Below are 25,516 nucleotides of genomic sequence, written 5' to 3' on the forward strand. Positions count from 1 at the left end.
GACAACATTCATAACAAGAGATCAGAGGATCGTTCGATCCTACCTTGACCGCACAGGAAGTCTCACTTAAGGCGTCAACCCAAGCATGTAAAGAAGATTACTTCATGATTACTTTGGCGTCGTGGTAGAATTGCAACATTTTGAGCCTGCCACTGGAAGCATTAATAACGGTTCCGAACAAGTTGGTTTGTAGTTTTACTTTGACCAAATTGAAGATTGTTCTCCACCAATTCACGTTGATATATTTACGAAAGTAATACTTGGCTGCTCGCAAAACTTCAGCCCATTTTTTTGCAGCACGACGTATCCAAAGGAGAAAAATAAACATTAGAGAAAAGAAAGAAAAGAAATAAGCTTTCTACATGACATCATATAATAGGGCCACACGGAAAAGATGCAAACAAATGGCTAGCCACACTAAGTATTAACTCCATAACCATCAACCAGACAGGTGTGGTGTTGGTAGTTGATAATCAGTATGAATATGCGAGCTCACTTTGGGATATGGATATTTATTTAAGATATAAAGTGGTTTATTTCAGCATACGTGTTTAAAAGACAGGGGCATTGGGTTTTTCTATTTTCATTTCTGCTTAATAGCCCTCTCGTGTTTTGTCGTCTACACGTTAGGAGTCTTTTTAAAAATCAAAGCCAAAATTAAATGAAGTAAATGAAGTTCTAGACCCAATTCAATTCGGTAAACGGTAGGCATTTGAGTTTTCATTTTTAATTTTTTTTAAATCAAGTCTATTTCGAAGAAATGAGGATACTTGGGAAAGGCAGGGAGGAACTGCCTTCGTGGAGTTTGAGGCGTGGTAAAGCATGGGCATCAGCCTCCACCGACTTGTGCACAGACAGAGAGTGTATGCACAACAAATGTTTAAACACACCAAATTAAATTAGCATTTATACCAGACTTTGACGTTCCCATGGACTTTTTGAAGATGAACTTCATGCCAACACAAAACCACTTCATTCAAAATCTACTCGGAGGCGATCATGCAATATCTATTCTCATCATTTTCAAAAGCTCAAAGACACCACATATGGCAAAAATCTCAACATATTATTGATTATAAGCTCGCTTTTTTGCTACATTACTTGGGTAAGCTCGGTGAATCAAATCAAATTGGGCACAAATAAGAAACAAAACCAAAAATATAAGATTTTTCTGTTCGTAGTCGCTTGGTGTCTGTCTAAAACATAAATATTAGACATCATATATGGCTCTATCTAGTTGGTTAAATAACCAACTAAAAGATATAGGGGTACATGAATGATTAAACAAAAAACATTACCTACTACGCCCATTAAAATTGCTGGCTCGAAACAATAACCAAGCCCCATCAGTGTTCAAGACCTTCGGCTAGTTGTGTGGCCACATTACGCACAAGCTGGCCGAGCTGATGCACATATGACACAACACGATCAAGCCACGGTCTACGGTATATAGAGATTTTAGTAAACTCACGATTTTACAGCTTTAATCAGCTAACCCAGCCTTCATCTTCAAGTGTGCCTTGAAGTCCATAATGTCACCCTCCCACTTGGTTACAGCTTGATTCTCGCACACCCATATCTCCTGGGCCACTTGGTTTATAAGCCTAAAGTCATGGCTTACAAGAACCAAACCACCATCCCACTCATTCAGTGCCTCCGCCAATGAATCAATAGTCTCGATATCCAAATGATTTGTGGGCTCATCAAGCAATAATAAGTGCGGTTGTCTCCATGCTAACCAGGCAAATATAACACGGCTCCTCTGCCCATCAGACAAATTCTTCATCGGCATCACTTGAGCTTTACCGGAGAGCCCAAACTTCCCAATAGCTCCTCTCATCTTCTCTTCTTCATTTCCTGGGTACTCTCTTATCATAAACTGGAGAGCAGACAGTTCCAAGTCTAATTTCTCAGCTAAATGTTGATGAAACTGAGCAATTCTAAGATGATTATGCCGTCGGACCATGCCATCTAGAGGAACCAGGTCCCCTGTCATCAGCTTCAACAGGGTACTCTTTCCAGCACCATTGGGTCCAACCAAAGCTATCCGAGAGTCCAAATCAACTCCAAAGTCAAGATTCTTATAGATGAGGTTTTCAGGGGTATAGCCAAACGTTACTTCCACAAACTGGAGAACCGGAGGAGGAAGCTTTCCAACATCAACAAAGCGAAACACAAGAACCTTGTCTCTCACCACCTTCTCAGTAAGCCCACCCCTCTCCATTTTTGCCAATGTCTTCTCCTTACTCTGCGCCTGCCGAGCTAATTTTGCTGACCCATGCCCAAATCTGGCAATATACTCTTTCATGGAAGCAATCTGATCCTGCTCCCACTTATACATTTTCATCTGATTCTCTTCCAGTTCAGAACGGGTTTGAACATACTGATCATAGTTACCCGTATAGATCTTTAACTTCCTGTTCTGCATATGGATAATGTTTGTGCAAACACCATTAAGAAAGTCCTGGGAATGTGAAACCACAACCAGGATCCGGTCAAACTTCTTCAAATTTTCTTCTAGCCAGACACAAGCCTCTAGATCTGTAATTCAGAAAATTAACAAAGATACCAGTCAGATTATTGAATTCCTACAATAAAACAATTGATAAACTAGACAGGATATGCTAATGAATTCAAATAGCATGTATAAAGGTTCAACTGTATGAAGTAGCACGTGCAAAACCCCAAACACCCCCCCCCCCCCCCCCCCAAAAAAAAAAAAAAAAAAACACACAAAACAACTTAAAACTTAATTTGTGCAAGCACCCTATACAGCCAGACCATGTCCACACCGAAGGAAGCTAAACATAGCAGCAAGCATGGGATTGCTAAAGCATGAACCAGAATGATCAGCCAACCAGGGTAACATCCAAGCATTTACACAAAAAAGAACACTGAACCAATCAAATATACCTAGATGATTAGTTGGTTCATCCAGTAGAAGGACAGTGGGATTCATGAATAGGGCACGAGCTAAGGCAATCCTCATCCTCCAACCACCAGAAAAGTCCCGTGTTTTCTTCGCTTGCATCTGCTTGTTAAACCCAAGACCATAAAGGATTTCAGCAGCACGTTTTTCTGCAGTTGCTGCGTCTAATGCTTCTAGACGTTCATAGATACGATCAAGCTGCTCCCCACCTCCATCATCCTAAATTGAAATAGAACAACAAATAATGAGCATAAGTAAATTTTTAGAGCATAGAAACTCTGTTTTATTTACATACTTGTGAAGCCAAGGATTCTGCCTCCTTCTCCAACTTCAACCTCTCCTCATCACAACTTATAACAGCCTCAAGTGAAGACATGTCAGAAGCTTCAATCTCTCGTGAAAGGTGATATATATCCATGTGTTCTGGAATAGGAAGCTCTCGACAACCTATTGCCGCAAGAAGTGTAGATTTACCACATCCATTTAATCCAAGCAAACCATAACGTCTGAAAAATAAATTGTAAATGTCAAACTTAACCACAAGAATCTGTATGGAAATAAAATTATACATGCCAGTGATAATCACAAACTAACCTGCCATAATTGAGCTCCAGCTCAGAATCAACAATAAGGTCATGCCCATGAAAGGTAACTGATAAAGATTCTATCTGCAAAAAGCACACATATAAGGAAACAATTACCAGCTTCATCGCTCACTTCCCTATTGGCACACCATTAATTCCAAATGTCACTAAGAAAAATCATCGAACGACTAAAAATCAATATTCATATGCTAATGAGTCCTAGAGATCTTATGTACAATCCAAAACCTCTTCAATCGAAAATAAAAGAGAACTTGAGAAACATTATGCATCATCCAACAGATGATTGATTCATAAGCAACTGTTACAATTAAATTCAATGGAGGAAAAAACTAAACAACGAAGAATAACTTATTGCCCAAGAAATTGAAACGAATAGGACACCGGCGAAAGCTATATAAGTATCGCAAGAAAAGCATCATGTAGAGAATAAACATATTAAAAAAAGGTAAAATTAAAATATTCTCCCCGGTATTATTCAAATAATATAGTCCACGGTTCTTTTCTCTGAAAAAAAAATCAACAGATGTACATGAATTTGATTCTAGAATAAAATTAGGGCTTACTCGGATGTCCCTGGAGAGAGGATGTGAACAAAGCACACCAGTACAAGTCCGATCAGATAACTGAAGAGCGTCAACACCATTCACCAACTTATCAACTCCATTCTGCGATTCAGCCGCTGCCGCCTTGGAAGAAGCGGCCGCCGCCGCTGCTTTTCCTCCTCGCTTAGCCGCTGCAGCCGCCTTCTTCTGAGCCGCTTTCTTCTTGCTCGCGTCGGAAACCATCCTTAACCTAAGAAGTTTGAAAAAGAAAAGGAATCAACCACCAAAAAACAAAACCCCAACAACACAATCAAAATGAAATCAGAGACGTAAAGAAGAATCCTCAATACATGGACATACCTGGGGAAACGGAGAAAGAAGATCCAAGGAAAAACGACACCGACAGAGCGAGCGAGAAGGAGCAGTGAGAAGAGGAAGCAGATCTAGGGCTTGAAGAAATCGCTCTTCGTTTCTCACGGCGCTTTTGTTGGGCGCTTTTTATCAGAGACCTGCGACGCGTAATGCAATGCGGATCAAGGGTTCGAGGTTCTGTGATTCAGGAGGCTGAGCCTTCCGTTTTATAGCCCTCCTCGATCTTTCCACGTGTCTTTTACGAACCACTTCTTCTGGTTGCGTAGCCGACTGACTTTGTTAATTCTAATGCCCTCCCGAGGGCACATTAGACAGTTAACATTGAATGTAAATTGGGCTTGCTATGGAGCACTTGATCTTGATGACTCGGCCCAATTAGACCCATTAGGAGGCCCATGGGCCTTATCAGTTCGTAATCGGGAAGCCCATGGGCTTGCACTTTCGGTTTTCCAAAAAGAAAAGAAAAGAAAAAGAAGGAAATCAGATTTTCCTTCAATTTCACGCTGGCAGAACCACCCCCCCAACTCTCCTCACCGCCGCCCGCCATCCTCACGTCGTTCGCCCAATCACCGGCCGCCACGTCCGCGCCGTCGACCGCCGTTCCCATAGCCGTCGCCGGTAAGCCATTTTCCGTCTGCCGTTCGCATAGTTTATTTGAATGGGCTTAGTCATTTTTAGTGAGCTTAATGAACCACTAATGGCGATTCTGTATCTTTTTTCAATATTGCTCTGTTCGACCGCCATGGGTGGACAGGAAGCAAGTGTGAAAACTGTATAGACAATGGACCAAACCCAAAACTCAAAATCAATGAAACAGAAAGAGTTTAAAACGAAATTGGAAGATGGGTTTTCGATTTATGATGGGAAGAGAGAGAGGAGAGAAATAAAGAAAAGTGGAGGGAGGCTGCCTTAGTTTCATAACTCTTAGAATTGAGATTCCTCAGAATTCTAGACTTTTTCTCTTAATTCAGCAGACTTTTACTTTGTCGAATGTCCTTATTTGATGAATCGTCTGATGGGCTGCTTATTATTTATTGCAGATAAGTTTAGGTCATTGGGAATTCGATTGTTGTTACATGATCTTTGTGGGTCCTTGGTTCTGTCCTTGTCCTTCTTGGAGCTCATTGATCTATAATTCAAGGACCCATCAGCTCATTTGAACTTTTTATAAGCGCTGCAATACAGGTCAGGCTCCCCTTAGCTACAATATTCGGTTTTCTTATGCAATGTAGAATATTGCAGCGCTTATAAAAAGTTCATAGAATTTCCTATCTCTTTTTTATTTTTGACTCCTGTGGTGTGCTTTTATTTTGCTTTTTGATTGGAAATGACTACAATGAAGCCTAAATTTACGACATCAGATGTTATGCATACACTTGAACGTGTTCATTGTCTTAGTGAATGATCTCATCACATATGCAGTCTGCATCCTTCCCAGTTAGAGTTGGATTTGGTTTTCTTTCTTGAAGGGTTTCCTTTCAATCTTTCTTCATTTTCCTATTAAAATCTTTCATTGCTAAATTGCTAATCTGCATTTGAGGCATGTTGAATTGAAGCTGAAATGTCTATCGTCATTTCTACCCCTTCCCCGCCACTCCACATATATATATACACAATTTAATGGAACTTTTCACTACCTCGTTTGCTGGTTTTACAAAATGAAATGGTTCTATAAACCATACTGTTTCCATGTCAATTTGAGTAGTAGACCTGGTTGACGAAATATCTAATTAATCCAATTTTGAGGATGGAAAACCATTAACCTATCGCAATATTTGCCAATGATTTATTTTGTCACTTAGCAATTTTGTGCATCAATTTCATCAACTTGTTTGTTTTTAATCATCTGTTGCACCTTCATTGTCTACTTCTTCCATTGTTTTGGTTTGTAATGTGAATCTAACATTCAATTGTAATTTGTAACTTGTAACTTGTAACTTGTAAGGGATGCTTTCTTAATGTTGTTGGTCATGAGTTAGTATTTGACAACATGGTTTTCCAATGTTGTTTTATTTGTATTGGTGTTCTTTCTCTCTGGCTATTGTATACACAACAGCATTAACAGCATTGTTATTTGTTTCTCAACATACACAAGAATTTGCAATCAAATTGTTAGTGCTTTGATGCTTTGTTCCGAAGTGGTTGTGAGAAACATTTACTCCAAAGTTTTAGGCCCATGTAGTTATAGATGATGAATTGGTTCATTAAGAGATGAAAATTAGAAAGCCCGCATTGATCATACCAATGGAAACACTTTTGTATATGAAATGAATATTTCAATGAATAAAAGAAATCACTCTTTAGTAGTTCTGGTAAAATAAATAAATAAATATGGCACTTACTCCAATTGTAGGTGATCTAAGGGGAGGAACAATTACAAAGCTCTTTAGAGCAAGAGCTCCAAAGGATGCACCAAAAGAAAACTGACATTGTTCCATAATTTGTAAAAATCCCTAAAAATATTGCAAGGAAGTATGAACTCACTCTATTGACTATGTATTCTTCTTTAGATGCAATCTTCCTAGTGTATCTTCTAGCTTTGGTTACTTTTTACACAATCAACTTTTTTGGCGTATCCACTTGAGATTACGTTGAAACTAAATAATTGAAAAATAAGCAATGCTGACATTAGTAAGATTTCATTCCAATGCCACTGGAAACCTATAGATTACTCATTTACTCTGCAAGGTTCATTCGCAGAGGGTGATCAAGGAAGGATATGGTCAATGAAGAACAAGGGAATATTTCTTAACTTTTTGGTGTTGAGGGATGGAAGATGTTAGGTTATGTGAAAGATGTTTATTGGTTTGAGGAGTCACAATAAGATATTGTAATGCGTTTGCAGCCTTATTCTTTGATCAAGATATGAATCCACATGCTTGATTTTATTACAATGTTTTAGTTCTAAAGTGATATAATCTTCTTGTATTTGAATGGAAAATAGAAAAGGGCAATGTGTATATGCTGATTATCGAGCCTGATACACCATGTATATATTTTCTGTTTAGCATACCAATTCATGCACGTTATATCCTACCATTGTTGCTATTTGAAAACTCATGGGATATTTTAACATTTTTTATAGGTGATTCAAACAGGGGGGTTTTAAGAAAAAAAATCAGTGCTGGGAATGACAGTATTAAAACGCTATGTGCTGCGACTATTCATATCTTTGAAGTACATAACAGCTAATGTGGTAGATAGAAACAATGGACGGATTGTTGCAACTGCGTCCACAGTTGAACACTCCATCAAGGGCTCACTTGAATGTGGCCGGTCTTGTAACGCTAAGGCTGCAGCAGTTGTTGGAGAGGTGTTGGCTATGCGACTCAAAGTTGATGGTCTCGAACAGGGGCAAGGAAGAGGGATTCATGCAGACGTAAACAAGGAAATTGAGAAGAAAGGCTTCAAAAACCGAACAAAGATCTGGGCTATAGTGAACGCACTGAAAAATAACGGCGTTAAACTCATACTCGACAACAATGTTGATGATGCATCTCGGTCCAGTTATCAATAAGCATCCCCGGCAATCTTTTCGGCCTTCCCTGGAAAAAAAGGGGGTGAGACTAGAGCTCGACCAGTCATCATGAAAGACTAGATTTTGCTTAATTGAAGGAACTATCTTTATTAGTTACAATCAGATTAAACGTCAGTCACTCATGATATTTGGAAGTCCATGAAGTAGAGAACTTTTTACCTCCACTTCTAAAATGATGGCATAGTGATAGTGATACCACCACCCACTTGGGCTAATGATGATGTTATCACAGTGAAATGGCCTTATATGATTATTACACTCTACACTTTTTTTCTCCTCTTGTCTTCCTTGTTTTACGTTGTTTTCTCCTTTCTCTTTTACTGGTTTCAGAGTTGTATAGGAGATTAGCTCTGGGCCAAGAGGTTGATTTCTTCCATCTGGCTGTCTCTTTCTTGCTCGTGACCTCTGATATATCACTGTTGCGTGGAAGAATTGTAGAATAAAAGATGATTATAAAGTCTTTTCAGGTTAAAGAAGATTCCATTTCAAAACAACTTCATTATGAATGTAAAAGCTTGTCTTCTAAAAAGTGTTTAGGCTTGGAACAATGATTTGACCAGAGTGAGTATTGCTAGGGAAATTTTCACTTAATTTTGTGAAGACTCAAGGTTGTTTAACTATAGAATTGAGATATTATTAAGATAAATTTGTCCAAACAGAAAAAGAAAGAAGAAAAGATGTTTTCCCAATCCAAACAAAATGGGAGGGAGAAAAGAGTAAAGCCCTTTTTTTGACTAAAAACGCAAGATTCCATTTGCAAGCAAGCTCTTCAATTATTGGTAGAAAGCCAAGTCTTGCATTAATGAGAGTCCATAAGCTTGTTAACATTGCACATTCTTGTATTTTTCCTCCACTTGCTCCACACATGTATTTTACTTTCCAACTTATACTAGCAAAATATTTAACTTTACCAATGTAACTATGACAATTTCTTACTTCCACATTAAAGTATAGTCTAAGCTTCAAGCTCTTCGAACCTTTCTTAGGGTTAAAGTTGAATTTACCTGTCACTCTATATGTATTGAACTTACGAAGAAAGAAGAATTGTCAGAGGCAACAAAAACCTACCTAAACAATAAGCTTTTTAAAAGACCTAAAATGGACAAGTTCTTCATTGCCTAACTAGGGGTAACAATGCAACCTTGTCGAGTAGCTTCGGTTTCCTCATTTTGAATGGATTTTTTTTTCTATATTACACATAAAAATATCATAACGTGTTTCTCCCTTGATAGTATTTCTAGCCACAACCATTTAAATAATATAAGTACCTTTTTAGAAAAATGGACATAGAGGGGGACAAAAGTGTGAGTTATTTAAAATAGGCTCTCGTTTTCAATCGACCCTTAAATGTTGATGTTATATAAATATGAGTGCGTCCACTTGTAAATTAGAAAAGTATTCTTTGCAACATTTGACATGGGTTTTCTTTCATATATTTATTCTTCAATAGATCAACATTGATACAAATCAACCATTACTTAACCTCATATCTGGATAACCATTACTTTTCTTTCTTTTTTTTCTTAAGAAAAATAACCTTTATTTTCTAAAAGCAAAACACATGCTGTAAAAAAATGCAGCAAAAATCCAATCCATAGCTTGATTCGATTTTTTTTTTTTTTGCAATTATAAAAGATTGGGTCTAAATCTTTGCTGGCCTGGAAGTCACCAAGAATAATGGCCACCTCTCTTAGTCTCCCTCCTCTAACACCAATCACATTCTCTATTTGGGAGTATGCATTTTGGCCCAATGTTTCTCACTTTTATTTTCCAACTTTATCCCCCCATTTTATTCCTATGCCAAAACACTACCTACCATTTAATATAACTATTTTTTTAATTCAACAATTACCTCACGAAAAATTGAAACATCATCCGTAAAAAATGATGATTGGTTTTTTTTTTTTTTTTTTTTTTTTTTTTTTTTTTTTAATTGAAATGAGCATACATCAACTAGTATAATGCTTGTATCATCAATCTCGAAACCAAAAATTCGATCTCCTCATCCACATATTGTTAAAAAAAAGTGTCTTATTTGCTAAACTAGGCTTGAATTGTAATTTAAATTACAACTACTTACCAAATTCATTTTCCCTTTCCATTTAGGCCATGTTTACCCCAAACTGTAATAAATCAACGGTAACGTAAAAAGTGGGCCTCATTTGATTATCTTTGATATTATTTACTGATGTTATGCATTTGTACTAATATGTGGGATCCACTTTCAAATCTATAATAAAAAGACGCAAAGTGATCGACAAGCAGGGCGTGCTCAATTTAATTATGTCTGAAAATTACCTCTATCACTATCGATATTATTATAATTACCACTATTATTATTGTTCTAAAGAAAAACTATGATTTTTTTGCACATTTACTGTTACTGTTACGGTTTGACCCTCAGAGGTAACGACAATAGTAAATCTGACAAATTTCATAATTTTAATAAAATGCGAGCAAAACAATTTAATTACATTTGCGATATAGACTTATTACAATTGATCCATCAATAGAATTTCATTACGATTATACAAACTTTCATTACGATTTGATAAACGTGATCAACTCTATTTTGTTTTTACTCCATGCTTGTTTCCTTTTCACCATTACCACTATTACTAGTCAAACATCGTTACTTTACCGTAATATAATAAGACAAATAAATAAAATTACATTATTCTTTAGAAAATTTCATACAAGACTAAGAAATTGGAACAAAGTTTACAAAATTTAATGGCAAATAACATTTTCTAAAAAAATAATAAAAATAATAAATAAAACTATATTTGTTACATAAGGGAACAGGCATTCGGATTCTCGTCACTAAACATTTGGGGCGAAAGCAAATGTTGAGGCGCTGGCAAATGTTGTCCAACAAATCCACCATTCCCATACCCGTAACCGTAACCGTACCCGTATCCATAACCCGGAACCGGAACTGCCACGTAATCAAGCCGGTTTCCGTCCGTTACTCCGCCGTCTTGAGCGACCTCTCCGCCGCTCTTGTTCTTGTCGCCGACGTCTCCGCCCTTTGCTCCGTCGTCTTTCTCCTTTTTGGGTACTACCACTGCAACTTTCCGCTTCAGCTTCTCTTCCAAATTCTCAATCAGAGCCTTCACGTCCATTTTCCCTTTCACCATTACTAAATCTTTTTGTCTCTCAATCGCCATATCCTCCACTCCTGTAACCAGCAAAACAAAACCCATTGATTAATTTTTTTTTTCGACTCGAAGATTAATTTGATGATGCGGTGATTAAAATTGAAAAGTATAACTCACCCTTTGTTCTTGATACAACTTTGTAAATCTTCTCGATGCATCCCTGGCAGTGCAGTTCCACCTTCAACGTCGCCGTCGTTACCGGAGTCTGGTCAGAATAATTTAAATTTTTAATCAGTAAAATAATTTTTTTTTTAATGCAAGTTGACTTGACGGACCCCAATTAACTTAATTGTTGACAGTTGTATTTCTCTAACATGCGCAGTTGGGTGAAGCGCACATTAGCTATTTCTTCACCCACTCACCTCTTTGTCTTTGGGTTTCTTGTCCTCTGTTTTCTTATCCTGTTTGTCATCGTCTGGTTTCTTCGATTCCTTTTCTTTCTTGCTCTCCGATGAGACAATGTCGATTTTCTTCTTTGTTTTATCGGCGAGTTCCTCTCGGAGGTTGGCGGGGTCGAATTTTCCGGTGACCGTCAGCTTGTTGGCTTCCCAGTCTGCTCTGACTCTGTGGACACCTTCAAAAATTGAAGAACAGGGGTAGGTTAATGTGGGGTTTTGGAATCATAATGGAGAGAATGGGAATGGATAGCTACCTGGGATTTCTCGGACGCACTTTCTGATTTTGTTGGCGCAGCCCTCGCAGTGGATATCAATCTTGAAGACGGCGGTGGTGGAGTCTTGTTCGGCGTTCTTTTTCTGTAAACAGAGAGAAAGCAGGGAAAATGAGTGTGAGAAACTAAAAGAAGAAATAGTGAGGATTAGAAGAAAGGAAGAAGAAGGAGAGTGTGACCTCGCCCATTGTAAGGATTAGGAATGGAGTTCTGTTGGAATTTTAGGTATTGTGTGTTGCAGAGTTGAGTTTGAGTTTGGGTTTGTGAAAGAAATGGGAGTGAAATGCAGAGTATTTTATAGCGGTAAAGACGCGGTTAAGACGGGGGATGAGGTGGATGCTTCCACGGCTTTCACTTACTTTTTAAATAAAAACCGCACAAAATGATATAGTTGGATATTTTTATTTTTATTTTTTTCTTAAAAAAAAAAAGGTAAGAGAAGATAGCCTCGTGTTTGAATTTCCATTCATAACATGAGAAGAATATTTAAGGTTTAAATACTTTGTTCTATTTTAATTTATAAATTTTAAAAAATATCTGTTTTAGTTCTCAAACTTTTAAAAAGTATTTATTTTGATTTCTACTATTAAGATAATGTTAACATTTTAAAGATACGTATATTGTAAAATAAAATTGCATCTAGCATAGATTGAATAAGATGAAGATAAAGTAAAATATTAACAACCAACGTGTCAAAATTTTAGATGCAAAATGACTTTTGGGATTTCTTATAAAAAATTGTTTACCACCTAATTCAAAATTGAAATTATAGATTTTTTTTTTAACACAACAAATAGCAAAGTCATTAAAAATATAAGTTATATCACCATTATGTTCAAGAGTTAACAAAATCTAAATAGTATGAACCAAAGTAAGTAACTTTTAGACTAGAATGGACATTTTTAAAAGTCTAGAAACCAAAATAAAAATATAATTCAAAGTTCATGGACCAAAATAGGATTTAAACTAATATTTAAACACCAAATTTTGTTTGGTTTTTAATTTTTAGGTTAGAATACCATTACTTTTATTTCTTCTAATTTTAATAAACCTTATATTTAGCCTCTAAATTTTACTTTTTAAAAAAAAAAAAATTGGCTAAATAGTAATAATAATTTTCATAGTATGAATATAATATGTGGATATTTTTTATAAAAAAATTATAATGAAAATACTAATAAATAATAAAAATTATCTGAAAAAAGCAGCTTTAAACAAGCAAGAACTAAATTTAAGATTTTTTTGAAAGCATATAAACTAAAATTGTACATTTAAAAATATATGGACTAAAATCAAACAAACAAGATCAAAATAATATTTTAACCTTTCTATTATTATTATTTTTGTGATTTTTTAATAATTTAAAATGTACGAGTTAAAAAAAAATAACAAATAAGTTTTTAGTAAAAATGATTGTATATATTTAAAAAGTAGACTTTTAAATATTTTTTTGTTTAGAACATATTCATATAAATTAAATATCATAGTTTTTAGTTAAATAAATTTCTAAAAATAAGTCTTAAAAAATAATAAGAAGTGTTTTTTTTAAATATATCTTAAAAGAAATTTGTATACCAATAGTTTTATCAATTAATAATAGTAAAATTGGTTCACATATGAAAATTAATAGTTTTAGTTGATATGATTATTGCTAAGAGGTAAGCTTGCACTTAATTTGTAATTCAACGACTTTTTTTTCTTCTTATATTTTACTAGTGCAATAGTTTCTTTCCATGTTTAAATGAAATTCCAAAACTTTCAATAATTCAAAGAGAATGTAAAACTTGACAGCAACTCCTCAATCAGATAACCTCCATCAAACTTGATCGCAACAAGTTTCTTTTATGGAAAAACTTTGCGCTTCTAATCCTTCAGAGCTACCGACTCGAAGGGCACCTGACTGGACAAAAAGTTCGTCCACCAATGTTTTTGCAACCTGCAGTCGGTGAGAGCATACCGACCAGATCGACTGGAGTAGGAGTTGCTCCGCGCAACGCAGAAGGTAGCTCCGATAGTGGTGCTTCCAGCTTGTCGACAACAATTGAGGTAAATCCTCAATACGAAGCGTGGATGGCTGTAGATCAACTCCTCCTAGGCTGGCTATATAATTCTATGACACCAGAAGTTGTCATTCAAGTGATGGGATGTGAATGTGCAAGGGATCTGTGGACCAACATTCAACAACTCTTTGGTGTTCAGTCCAGGGTTGAAGAGGATTATCTGAGACATGTGTTTCAAACAACCAGAAAAGGTAATTTGAAAATGGAAGAGTACCTTCGAACTATGGAAATGAATGCTGACAATCTTGAGCAAGCTGGTAGTCCAGTGCCACCAAGAGCTCTTGTTTCACAGGTACTACTAGGACTTGATGAAGAGTACAATGCCATCATGGCCACAATCCAAGGGAGAGCGGACATGTCATGACTTGATATGCAATCAAAACTTCTCCTGTATGAAAAGAGATTGGAACATTAGTCAAACCAAAAAGACGACAGTAAGCTTCAATCGAGTCAGTAATGCGTTAGTGAATATGACAAATACTAAACATGTCAACCAAAATAACAAGACCAATAGCAGCAACCAGTTCTGAGGGAGTACAACGAGGTGGTGGTAGCCATGACAGAGGTCGAGGCAGGGGAAGAAACAACAACAAACCTCTGTGTCAAGTTTGTGGGAAGGTAGGATACATAGCATTCTACTGCTTCAACAAATATAACAGAGATTTTGTTCCCAAATCTCCTCAAAACAAAGGATAACCCTTCCCCAACAGCCAGACTAAAAATATTCAACCTCATCCAATAGCCCTAGCCACTGCCTATGGAAGTAATCCCTTTCTGACAAGACAAGAGAACATGACTGATGCAAATTGGTATGCTGACAGTAGTGCCTCCAATCATATTACCTCATACTTCAACAATATTGGCAACCCGACTGAATAGTCAGGTACTGAAGCAGTTACTGTAGCTAATGGTAATACTCTCGAAATTTGTTAGGTTGGAACTGCATGTCTATCTAGTGATGCCTGTAACTTGAAACTGAATGATATATTATGTGTGCCTACCATAACAAAAAATTTGGTTAGTATATCTAAGCTAACAAAAGACAATAACGTGTTTATTGAATTTCACACGGATTACTATCTTGTTAAGGACAAGGATACGGGACAAACAGTAATGAAGGGAGTACTTAAAGATGGACTGTATCAATTAGAAGGCGCAGAAGTCAGCTCGAAGTCAGTAGGAAACGGAGTACCATCATAGCTAGTGCACAAGAATAAAGATATATCTGCTCTTAGCATATCTTCGAAGCATAGGGTGTCTAAGGTTACATGGCATAGAAGACTTGGCCATCCTTCGTAAAAAACACTAGAATTTATTATCAAAGGCTGTAATCTCCCTATGTTATCTAATGAAGAGCTCAAATTTTGTGATTTTTGTAGCTATGGCAAATCGCATTCTTTAGCCTTCCCTAACTCTAACTTAAGAGCATCTGCAACCTTTGAACTTATACATACTGATTTGTGGGGTCCAGCTCCTCTCCTGTCTACAGATGGGTACAAATATTATGCTATCTTTGTTGATAATCACAGCAGATACACATGGATCTATCCTCTAAGGTTAAAAAGTGACACTCTTGTAGCTTTTTGACACTTTCTCACTGTGATACAAACTCAGTTCAATACACTGATCAAGTCCCTACAGTCGGATAATGGTGGAGAATTTTTCAAGATACATAAAGTCTGTCATCAACACGGCATGGCCTCTAAGTATACTTGTCCATATACGTAAGCACAAAATGGAAGGGCTGAGAGGAAGCACAGACACATCGTGGAGACAGGGCTAACCCTACTAGCCCAAACATATCTTCCCTTACATCATTCATGGGATGCCTTCTTATACTCAACTCTACTGATTAATTTTTCAAGATACATAGAGTGTGTTTGATGAAACTGATTTTCCTTGTCAGGTGTCTCCTTCAGCTTGCAAACCGGCCAAGCAAGCAGTTGCCATCCACCCGGTTTCCTGGCTACCCTTCAGTCAGGACACACCACACAGTGACTCTATAACCTCTACGTTCACAACCTCACCCTCACCAATTATCAGAACAACCCACACCCAATCACCAACTGATAACTCTACAGACATCCCAGCCTTTTCACCTCCCTCTTCTGATCGTCTACCCACTAATTGTTTACCTACCCCCGTCGTCTAGTATCCAGCCCACTGATCGTCTTCCCACTAGTTGCTTACCCTACGATCGTTTACCCAATGATCGTTCACCTACCAATCGTTTAATGTCCAGCCCACCGATCGTCTACCCACCACTAGTTTACCCAATGATCGTTTACCCAGCGATCGTTTACCCAGTGATTATTTACCCACCACCCGCTTACCCACCGATCGTTTACTCACCGATTGTTTACAACCCAATTATTTACCCTCCGATCGTTTACCTCCTGACTCACCATCGACTACTGATTGTTTACCTTCCCTTACCCGTAAACACTCATCCCATGATTACCCCTAGAAAGGCAGGCATCTTCAAACCCAAAATACTGTCCTTCCAAACCCACAAAGATGAGTCCCTAACTGAACTTACACGAGTCACTGATGCGCTCAAAACCAAGCAGTGGAACATCGCGATGAGTGATGAATTTCAAGCACTGATGAAAAATTAGACCTGGACTTTAGTTCCTCCGTCATCGTCGATGAACATTGTTGGGAATAAGTGGGTATTCCGAATCAAATGGAGTCCTAATGGCTCCATTCTATGCTACAAGGCACGACTCGTAGCAAAAGGCTTCCATCAAAACCCGGGCATCGATTTCTTCAAGACATTTAGTCCGGTGGTAAAGGCGTCCACCCTCTGAATCGTCATTAGCCTTACTGTATCCAAAGGGTGGCAACTGAGACAGTTAGATTTCAATAATGCCTTCTTTAATGGGGTCCTCGATGAAGAAGTTTACATGTGCCAACCGCAAGGCTTTATTCATCCTCAACTACCGAATCATGTTTGTCGCTTACACAAGGCCATATACGGTTTCAAACAAGCGCCAAAGGCCTGTAACAATACACTGAAGACAACACTATGTAGCTGGGGCATTCAAAATGCTAAGTCTAATACATCTCTCTCCATATATCAGAGCACTTCTGCCTTGATACTCTTACTGGTATTTGTTGATGATGTAATCATCACTAGCACTGAACCGCAGATAATCATCAAGCTTATAACAGCCTTGGACTCCAAGTTTGCTCTAAAGGATCTTGGCCAACTCCATTACTTCCTTGGAGTCTAACTACACACTATCGCCAATGGAGTTATACTGAATCAAGAAAAATATGTCGAGGACCTACTCCACCGCCTGGACCTTAGAGATCTCAAACCGGCACCCTTTCCGAATGTTATAAATAAGCAACTCTCCATCTCCAATGGCACTTCTCTTGACAATCCCTATATCTATCGAAGTACGATTGACGCCCTACAATACTTAACCACCACGAGACCTAACATTACATATGCGATTAATCATCTAAGTCAATACTTAAAGCTACCTACGGACGTTCACTGACAAGCGGTGAAGAGAGTACTAAGATATGTGAGTGGCATTCGACATTTTGGCCTCTACATTCAACATGGGTCTGACCTGTCTGTTTCGGCCTTCTCCGATGCCGATTGGGCAGCCAACATAGACGATCGAAAATCAGTTACCGCTTATTGCATCTTTCTTGGAGGTAATCTTGTCTCCTAGTCCTCAAAGAAACAATCTGTTGTAACCCGGTCCAGCATAGAGTTTGAATATAAAGTGCTTGCTCGTGCCTTTGTAAAAATCATCTGGGTGCAACAACTACTGTTTAAGATCGGTGTCAAACAAAAGTCGACTCTAGTCCTGTGGTGTGACAACCTCAGCGCCGGTGCTTTAGCCATCAATCTAGTGTTTCATGCGCGGACCAAGCACATTGAGATCGACATTCACTTCGTTCGTGATCAAGTCCTCAGTGGTCAGCTTGATGTTCGTTATGTCCCTTGCTCCGACCAAATCGCGGACTGCCTCACCAAGACCTTAACACACTCACAGTTCTTCCACCTTCGATCCAAATTCGGTGTAGTAGAACTACCCACTCATTTGAGGGGGGATGTTAAGGATGCCAACACAACAAGCCAGTCACCAAAGGAAAATCCACTCAGCAGCCCCGTCAGCAGTGCAAGACTTCATAAATTACAGTCTTACCTATTTACCAATTGAATAGGTTTTACCAAAAGGATAGGATGGTTACAAACCATTTTTTTGTTGAGTTATTCTTGCATTCCCAAATTAGGGATTCCATATTGTATAAATACAACTCCTGTACATTTCAATATACAAGAAAATATAAAGAAAAGGTTGGCGTGCCACTGTCTTGTACCCTCTGCTTTATCATCTACCAAGCTAAAACTATCATTTACCTTTGTTTAAATACTATCATCTACCTCTTGACACTATCGTCTACACGGCATCGTCTATCACCTGAAACTATCGTCTACCTCCAAATACTATAGTCTACCTCTTGACGTTATCGTCTACACGACATCGTCTATCGCTTGACGCTATCGTCTTCCTCTTGACGTTATCGTCTACACGACATTGTCTATCTCCTGATGCTATCGTCTACCTCCTTCAGACGTTGTTGTTTTGATAACTTGTAGATACACAAGTTATTTTTGCTCTTAAGTCGGAACAACTAAGGTTTTTAATGATAGATTCTCCTCATTTTTAGAAGAAACGCATGGATTTATTCAAACATTAGCAAATTCATGCAAAAGAAGTTTTATTACTAAATATCGCGGCATTAACGCATTGTATTGCAGGATTTCAAATCAAGGATTAATGCTAATGCATTAGAAAAGTGCCGCAGGAAAAGCTCTAACGCATGAGCCATGCGTCGGAAGGAGTTCAACGTAGAGAAGATTCATTGCTCCAGGCTGATTGTATCACATCACCACTTGCAAGTATGGGCATCTACAGCAGGGGGCGTCTGAAAAGCTTACATGCAGCAGGTGGCATCTGAAAAGCTTCCGAGAGTCAGGCGGCTAATTAGGGCATGGACTTTAATGCTGCCCATTCACCAAGTGGACGTGACCAAAGCCTATAAATAGATGAAGTCCCTCCAGAGTCGTGAAGTTTAGAAATTATCAAGATCCTTACTCTCTGTATATCGTAGTCATAGTTTTAGTTCTTAGAAGCTGTGGTGTGATGCCAAACGATCAGAAGGGTTGAGAACCACCACCACCGCCGATCAGGGAGCGGAGGAAGCCACTATTGAGAAAGACACTTCATCCAATTCCTATACAAGTGATTGTACACAATGAGATTGAGCCAAAGAAATACAAGAGATTGTATTCTTTGGCTTGACTCAGTTTCCTTCATCTCATTTATCGCTTTCATTTCATTTGATTAAATATTGCTTTTATAAAGACTCTCTGTTTCTTTATAAAATTCATATATTTGATCCATCATACTTGCCATTGTTTATTTCTTGTTTATGTTGAATGCATTAACTTTATGCCAAACTTCATTCCAACGCTCAAGCCAACTTGACAAATTGGTAAAAAGCATCTTTAACTTAGATTGTTCGAAAGAATAACTAAGTTACATCAAGTAGGACGCCTAGTATAGCTAGAGATAGACTTACTGATGTCTATTGCATTCTGTGTTAGACGTATGCATCCTAGAGATAGGTTTTGTATGTTATTCACATTGAGAAATGTTGAATGAAGTCTAACGCATGAATAAAAGATAAGCAAATCACTCCATCTCATTCACATCACATCTTGGTTTGTGTACATTCATCTTAAACCGACTCGTCCACTTACATTAACTCCATTCTCACATGATCCATCACTAACTACTCAATTCTTTTGCATCTCTTGCACAGGCACAACAATTTAGTGTAAATAACATATTTCTCACATTTATTTAGGAAAACCCCTATAGTAGATACAACGCAAAGGTCTGCGTTTGGTTAACTGAATCCCTGAGTTCGACCCTGGACTTACCAGGAGCCTAAATTATACTTGGGTCTGGTTTAGGAAAAGTTAAACGTCATTAGAAGGAGTTGTGTGCGTTCTGTTGCATATATCTGACACCCCAACGCGTTACATTTACTTAAACGCATCAAAGCATAAACGCATCTCTTACACTTAGAACTTATTATTCCAATTTAGTTTATACAATACACTTCTAGAACGAATCACGATAGCAACGAACAAGTTTTTGGCACCGTTGCCGGGGATTTAGAAACAAAACTAACCAGAAATTTTGTTTGTATCTGTTGTAGGAACACTTCGATCGAGGGAGTATTACAAGTTAAGCCTAAGCTTGTGAATATTTATGAGCAGGGAGAGTACTCCTGAACTCAGATACGACCTCGAGATTGAAAGGACCTTCCAGCGTAGGAACCGATCCAACCGTCGTCGAAGGTTGAGGCAGCAATTTCTCAGACAACAGAACAGGCAACGAGCAATGGCGGAAGAACAGGCAAATCAACAACTAACTCATGCTGCACAGAATCCAATCCTGATGGTGAATAGCAGCACGTGTTCCATGAGGGAGTACACGTTCCCTGTACTGTATGATTTCTCTCCAAGAATCAAATACCCAACGCCAGATGGAACCAGGTTCCAGATGAAATCTGTTATGCTCCAAATGCTCCAGTTTGTTGGACAATTTGGGGATGGTCGTGGTGAAGATCCTCACGCCCATATGAAATGTTTCTGGACACGTGTAATTCATTTGTGATTCTTGGAATCAACCCAGAGGCGATCAGGCTATCCTTGTTTCTCTATTCTTTGCGTGATGACGCAAAATAATGAGTGAGCTCACTAGAGCCTGGTGAAATCACCACCTGGGAAAAGTTGGTGGAAAAATTTATGCAAAAATACTTCCCACCTACCACCAACGCGAGGAGGCATCGAGAGATTATGAACTTTGAACAAGAAGATGCTGAGACCTTAAGCGCCGCATGAGAGCGTTTTAAGGGCTTGGTCAAGAATTGCCCAAACCATGGAATACCTCTAACTATCCAAATAGAGACGTTTTATGGAGGACTGAATAGACCATGGACTACCTCTAACTACCTCTAGCTATCTTCTTTGACTTCCTAGAAAAGACCGTTGAAGTCTTCATGGACGATTTTTCAGTCTTTGGAGACTCATTCCAGTCATGCCTAGATAATTTGGAGGCCATCCTCGCTCGATGTAAAGAAACAAACTTAGTGCTGAATTGGGAGAAATGTCACTTCATAGTGACTGATGGAATTATCTTATGTCACAAAGTATCTAAGGCTGGCTTGGAAGTAGATGAAGCTAAAATATATGTCATAGCAAAACTTCCACCACCATCAAGTGTTAAAACTTTGCAAAGTTTTCTAGGGCATGCCGGCTTCTATAGACGGTTTGTTAGAGGATTCTCTCAGATTGCGCGACCTTTGAGCGCATTACTAGAGGCGAACCGACCCTATGACTTTAATGAAGATTGCACTGACGTGTTTGAAACCTTAAAGTATACGTTGACGACAGCTCCAGTACTGATAGCACCAGACTGGACGCAGCGTTTTATTCTCATGTGCGATGCGAGTGATGTGGCAGTAGGAACAATGTTAGGGCAGAAAAAGGGTAATTTGATACATCCCATTTTCTACACATCCAAAACATTAAATGACTCTCAGGAACACTACACCACTACTGAAAAAGAAATGTTGGCTGTAGTGTTTGGCGTTGAAAAGTTTCGATCTTACTTAGTTGGTGCATCAGCCACCATATACACTGACCACTCAGCCATAAAATTCTTGATGAGCGAAAAAGACGCGAAACCAAGGTTGATAAGATGGGTGTTGCTGCTATAGGAGTTTGATATTGATATCTAGGACAGAAATGGAACAGAAAATCAGGTTGCTGACCACCTGTCCAGGCTAGAGAATCAAGAAATGAAAGCCCAAGAAGATGAAATCAAGGACACATTTCCTGATGAAAGCCTGTTTAGAGTTGAAGGCAGGGAACCTTGGTACGTGGACATAGTCAATTATTTAACCACCAAGCAATGCCCTGGGAACTTCAACTCTCAGCAAAAGAAGCGGTTAATTCATGACAGCAAGTTTTATTTTTGGGATGAACCGTTTCTATATAAACAAAGCCCTGACTTCGTAATGTTTCGATGCGTTCTGGAGGAAAAGACACAATGCATCTTAGCTGAGTGTCATGACTCTCCTTACGGAGGGCATTTCGGTAGGCAAAGAACCACAGCGAAGGTCCTTCAAAGCGGATACTTTTGGCCCACCCTCTTTAAAGATGCGAGGGAGTTTGTTAAAAAATGTGAACCCTATCAACGCACTGGAAATATTTCTTCAAGGGACGCAATGCCCTTGAATAATATTCTCGAAGTTGAGCTATTTGATGTTTGGGACATAAATTTTATGGGACCTTTTCTGCTGTCCTATGGCCAATAATACATCCTGCTTGCAGTAGCTTATGTATCTAAATGGATAGAAGTAGTAGCCTATGCTAGGAATGATGCGTCCATTGTATCTAAGTTTCTTACCAGGAACATCTTTACACGCTATGGAATGCCAAAATCCTTGATAAGTGACAAAGGTATGCACTTTATTAATCGCATAATTTCCAAATTACTTGCAAAATATAATGTCAGGCACAATATCGCCACTGCCTATCACCCACAAACAAACAGTCAAGCAAAAATATCAAATTGAGAAATCAAGTCTATCCTGGAGAAAGTCGTCAATGCAATGCGGAAGGATTGGGCATAGAGGCTGGATGAAGCGCTCTGGGCCTACAGAACTGCTTACGAAACTCCTATAGGTATGTCTCCATACTCTCTTGTATTTGGAAAAGCTTGTCACTTACCTTTAGAGTTGGAGCACAAGGCATTTTGGGCAGTTAAGAAACTAATCATGAACTTGGATGCCGCAGGCACTCAATGCAAACTTCAGCTCAATGAGCTCGAGGAGTGGCGATTGAATGCGTATGAGAACAACAAGCTGTACAAAGAAAAGACAAAGCGTTGGCATGACCAACGCATCAGTAAGAAAGAACTTGTTGTTGGCCAAAAGTTTCTATTGTTCAATTCACGTCTGCGTTTATTTCCAGGAAAACTAAAATCCAGGTGGTTAGGACCCTTTATCATTAAGACAATCTTTCCATATGGAGCTGTGGAAATAACACGAGAAGATGCCACCAATGCATTCAAAGTAAACGGTTAGAGAGTGAAGCCTTACTTTGAAGATGGACTGGAACGCCAAAAGACATCTCTTGCACTACGTGAAGCCAATTGAGGCTCGCGTTGAAGTATCCCTGCATTTGCATCGCCATATATTCCAGGGACGCTTCCTCTATCCTTATCTTTTTGCATTCTGTATTTTACGATGCGTTTGAGTTTGTTGATTTAATTGTTTGGTTGATTTAAGATTGTTCTTTGTTTTTGATTTTATAAAAGTTGGAAACTTAACTTGTTTGTTTTTCTTTAAAAGTTGTGTATAATTGAGTTGGGAATAACGAACGCGTTAGACGCAAGTCTTACGCATGGCCCAGTTGAAGGGACGCGTCTTGAGAACAAAAAAACACTCGAGTATTTAGAAATCCGAGACGTCTCTTCAGCTTTACATTTATTACAGACGTCAGGCGTTGTCTGACGTCAGCCATTAATTCTCTCTCAGCCTATGAAAGGACCCAACGATTCGAAGCCTTCTTCTTCTTCATTTTCACTCTCGAGTTCTTTGAAACAAAAAAAGAAAAAAAAACCTAACCTCTCCGTCTCCCTCGCTTCCGATTCGCTCGAGCTTCTCCAGCCACAATGTCGTCCGCCTCAAATAGCCAGAACCAGACTGTGAGCTTTGGGAACGACTCACCGGTAAGCTTCTATTCCTCATCCTCTGTTTCGATTTCACCTCTCCCGAGCCCTAGAAAAATCACCAAACCTTTGCCCAAACCAAACCCACACACGGCGAAGCCACCTCTTCCCAGCGACCGTCTGTTTCGAAACCTTCCACAGTACCTATAAAACTCCCTTTCAAAGCCTCCAAAGCCATCGTTACCCCTCCAGCTAAGACCCCTCAACCTAAACCTAAAACCCCTCAACCAAAACCCAAAACTACCCCCAAGCCAAGGGCCAAAACACCTGCAAAACCAAGGATGTATCCGTCATCTATGGCTGCCTTCAAACCCTACACCAAGCCTGCCCCACCACCAGTCATTCCGAACATCACTATGGTGGGTGCAACACATGACCCACTCCCAGCCTACCTCCACAACGTACCATCACCAGCCATGTGTCCACCACTTCTACTTTCGATCCAACCCTTAGCCAACATTTATCCAGTGGAATTCGACGCGTCGAGCCAATCACCTCATTTTGCCATCATCATATCCTCCCCTGGGACGCCTCATACCCCAGTGGGCACCCCTCCATTTACTCCACCCATACCACCCTCTGACAGTCTTGTGTCAGAGCGCAATCTTCAAGAGTTGGTAGAATTGGCTCGACTGGACAAGTAAGAGGTTTTTGGTGCGATCTTGGCGTCTCTCAATCAAAGCCAAGAGGAAGAGCAGGTGATGTGTTCAGACCCACCTAACACATCACTTGAATTAGACGAAGCGAAGCACTATGCTATGATGCTTGAAGAGGAACTAGAAGAAGAATAAAGAGAAGAAGGGGAAGAAAAAGATAAAGAAGAAGGGAGAATTGGCCCTGACTCATCGCAATCACTCCCATCCGATGCGAATGAAGGGCCCTTAAAATCAAAAAGAGTAACAAGGAAAAGAAGGTTAATATTGGAGGAAGAAGAAGATGAGCAATCTGCATCCGGCCCTGAGGATGCAATGCATGGAAATAGCTCAAGGCACGATGCACTAGAGCAGGAGTTGAAAGACTATTAGCCCGCAAGGCAAAGGCGAAGGAAGACGACTCTCTAAAGGGAATCGGAGAATGAACTAAGAGAGCTGGCAAGGGAAGCCAAAGAGCACGCGACAGGGTTTAATGACATACTCGTAGAAAAGGGTTTCTTTCCTGAGCGCCACCCACTGTCAATATACATCACAGAAACAATAAACGCATTGGGTTGGAATCAGTTCTGTGTTGGGCACACGCGTATTTGGCTCAACCTTGTCTGCATGTTCTACAATAGTGAGTTTGATATGGAGAAGAACACAGCTTTTGTTGATGGGGGTGTTATGCGCTTCTTAGCTGACAAAATAAACGAAGTGTTCAACATTGACAGTAATCCAGACGCGGAAGTTAATCGCATCTTAGAACAGCCAACGCCAAGCCAATTAGAAGATGCGTTAAGGATGGTAGCCAAACCTGGAAGCAAATGGCAAACATCGAGAAACGGGGAAAAATGTTAGCTTCCAGGAATTTAACTCTAGACGCGAATTTGTGGTATTACTTAATCAAACGGAGTATCATGCCTATAACACATGATGAGACATTATCAAAAAAATGCGTCCTGGCTACCTATTGCGTCATGCAGTGCATCCCTTTGGACGTTGGAAGAATTATAAGGGATCAGATCAAGGCCATCAAGACTAAGCCATGAGGGCAACTTTACTTTCCATGGCCTATCTGTGCACTATACGAACGCGGGGGCATCCCTCTAGGGGATGATCATGAAGATATCGATAGCTTGATAGACATAAAGTTAGTGAGGCGTCT

The 25,516-nt window shown here is 39.0% G+C and overlaps 4 protein-coding genes and 1 non-coding gene across 8 annotated transcripts; 2 read left to right on the forward strand and 3 right to left on the reverse strand.

Annotated features, from left to right (window-relative positions):
- Positions 1–1,047: 1,047 nt before the first annotated feature.
- On the reverse strand, positions 1,048–5,453 carry ABCF1 (ABC transporter family protein). Its single transcript, XM_039045078.2, has 6 exons — positions 4,437–5,453; positions 4,098–4,326; positions 3,524–3,597; positions 3,225–3,435; positions 2,914–3,148; positions 1,048–2,541 (listed from the first exon to the last, which is right to left on the reverse strand). The coding sequence occupies exons 2-6, from the start codon at positions 4,317–4,319 to the stop codon at positions 1,484–1,486; spliced, it is 1,800 nt and encodes a 599-aa protein (XP_038901006.1). The 5' UTR covers positions 4,320–4,326; positions 4,437–5,453; the 3' UTR covers positions 1,048–1,483.
- On the forward strand, positions 4,927–8,261 carry LOC120088052 (Ribosomal L18p/L5e family protein). 4 transcript variants are annotated; one of them, XM_039045080.2, is made up of 4 exons: positions 4,927–5,066; positions 5,489–5,633; positions 6,802–6,920; positions 7,534–8,261. In XM_039045080.2, the coding sequence occupies exon 4, from the start codon at positions 7,579–7,581 to the stop codon at positions 7,963–7,965; it is 387 nt and encodes a 128-aa protein (XP_038901008.1). In that variant the 5' UTR covers positions 4,927–5,066; positions 5,489–5,633; positions 6,802–6,920; positions 7,534–7,578; the 3' UTR covers positions 7,966–8,261. The 4 variants fall into 4 exon arrangements, 3 of the variants coding, with proteins under 3 accessions (XP_038901008.1, XP_038901009.1, XP_090161931.1); XR_016523834.1 differs by lacking the exon at positions 6,802–6,920; XM_039045081.2 differs by lacking the exons at positions 5,489–5,633; positions 6,802–6,920 and having other exon boundaries at positions 4,932–5,066.
- A 2,373-nt stretch (positions 8,262–10,634) lies between these two features.
- LOC120087831 (heavy metal-associated isoprenylated plant protein 3-like) lies at positions 10,635–12,287 on the reverse strand. Its single transcript, XM_039044761.2, has 5 exons — positions 11,997–12,287; positions 11,800–11,902; positions 11,510–11,721; positions 11,265–11,352; positions 10,635–11,167 (listed from the first exon to the last, which is right to left on the reverse strand). The coding sequence occupies exons 1-5, from the start codon at positions 12,003–12,005 to the stop codon at positions 10,776–10,778; spliced, it is 804 nt and encodes a 267-aa protein (XP_038900689.1). The 5' UTR covers positions 12,006–12,287; the 3' UTR covers positions 10,635–10,775.
- A 1,453-nt stretch (positions 12,288–13,740) lies between these two features.
- LOC150033030 (uncharacterized) lies at positions 13,741–14,241 on the forward strand. The gene has a single exon (XM_090305876.1). The coding sequence runs from the start codon at positions 13,741–13,743 to the stop codon at positions 14,239–14,241; it is 501 nt and encodes a 166-aa protein (XP_090162002.1).
- Positions 14,242–20,760: 6,519 nt separating this feature from the next.
- On the reverse strand, positions 20,761–20,864 carry LOC120089618 (small nucleolar RNA R71). Its single transcript, XR_005485291.1, has one exon. It is a non-coding gene; the product is annotated as a small nucleolar RNA R71 (small nucleolar RNA).
- Between the last annotated feature and the right edge of the window lie 4,652 nt (positions 20,865–25,516).

This window comes from Benincasa hispida, chromosome 10 (genome assembly GCF_027475165.1).
Source record: "Benincasa hispida cultivar pf3 chromosome 10, pf3_genome.v1.1, whole genome shotgun sequence".
Lineage (NCBI taxonomy): Eukaryota > Viridiplantae > Streptophyta > Magnoliopsida > Cucurbitales > Cucurbitaceae > Benincasa > Benincasa hispida.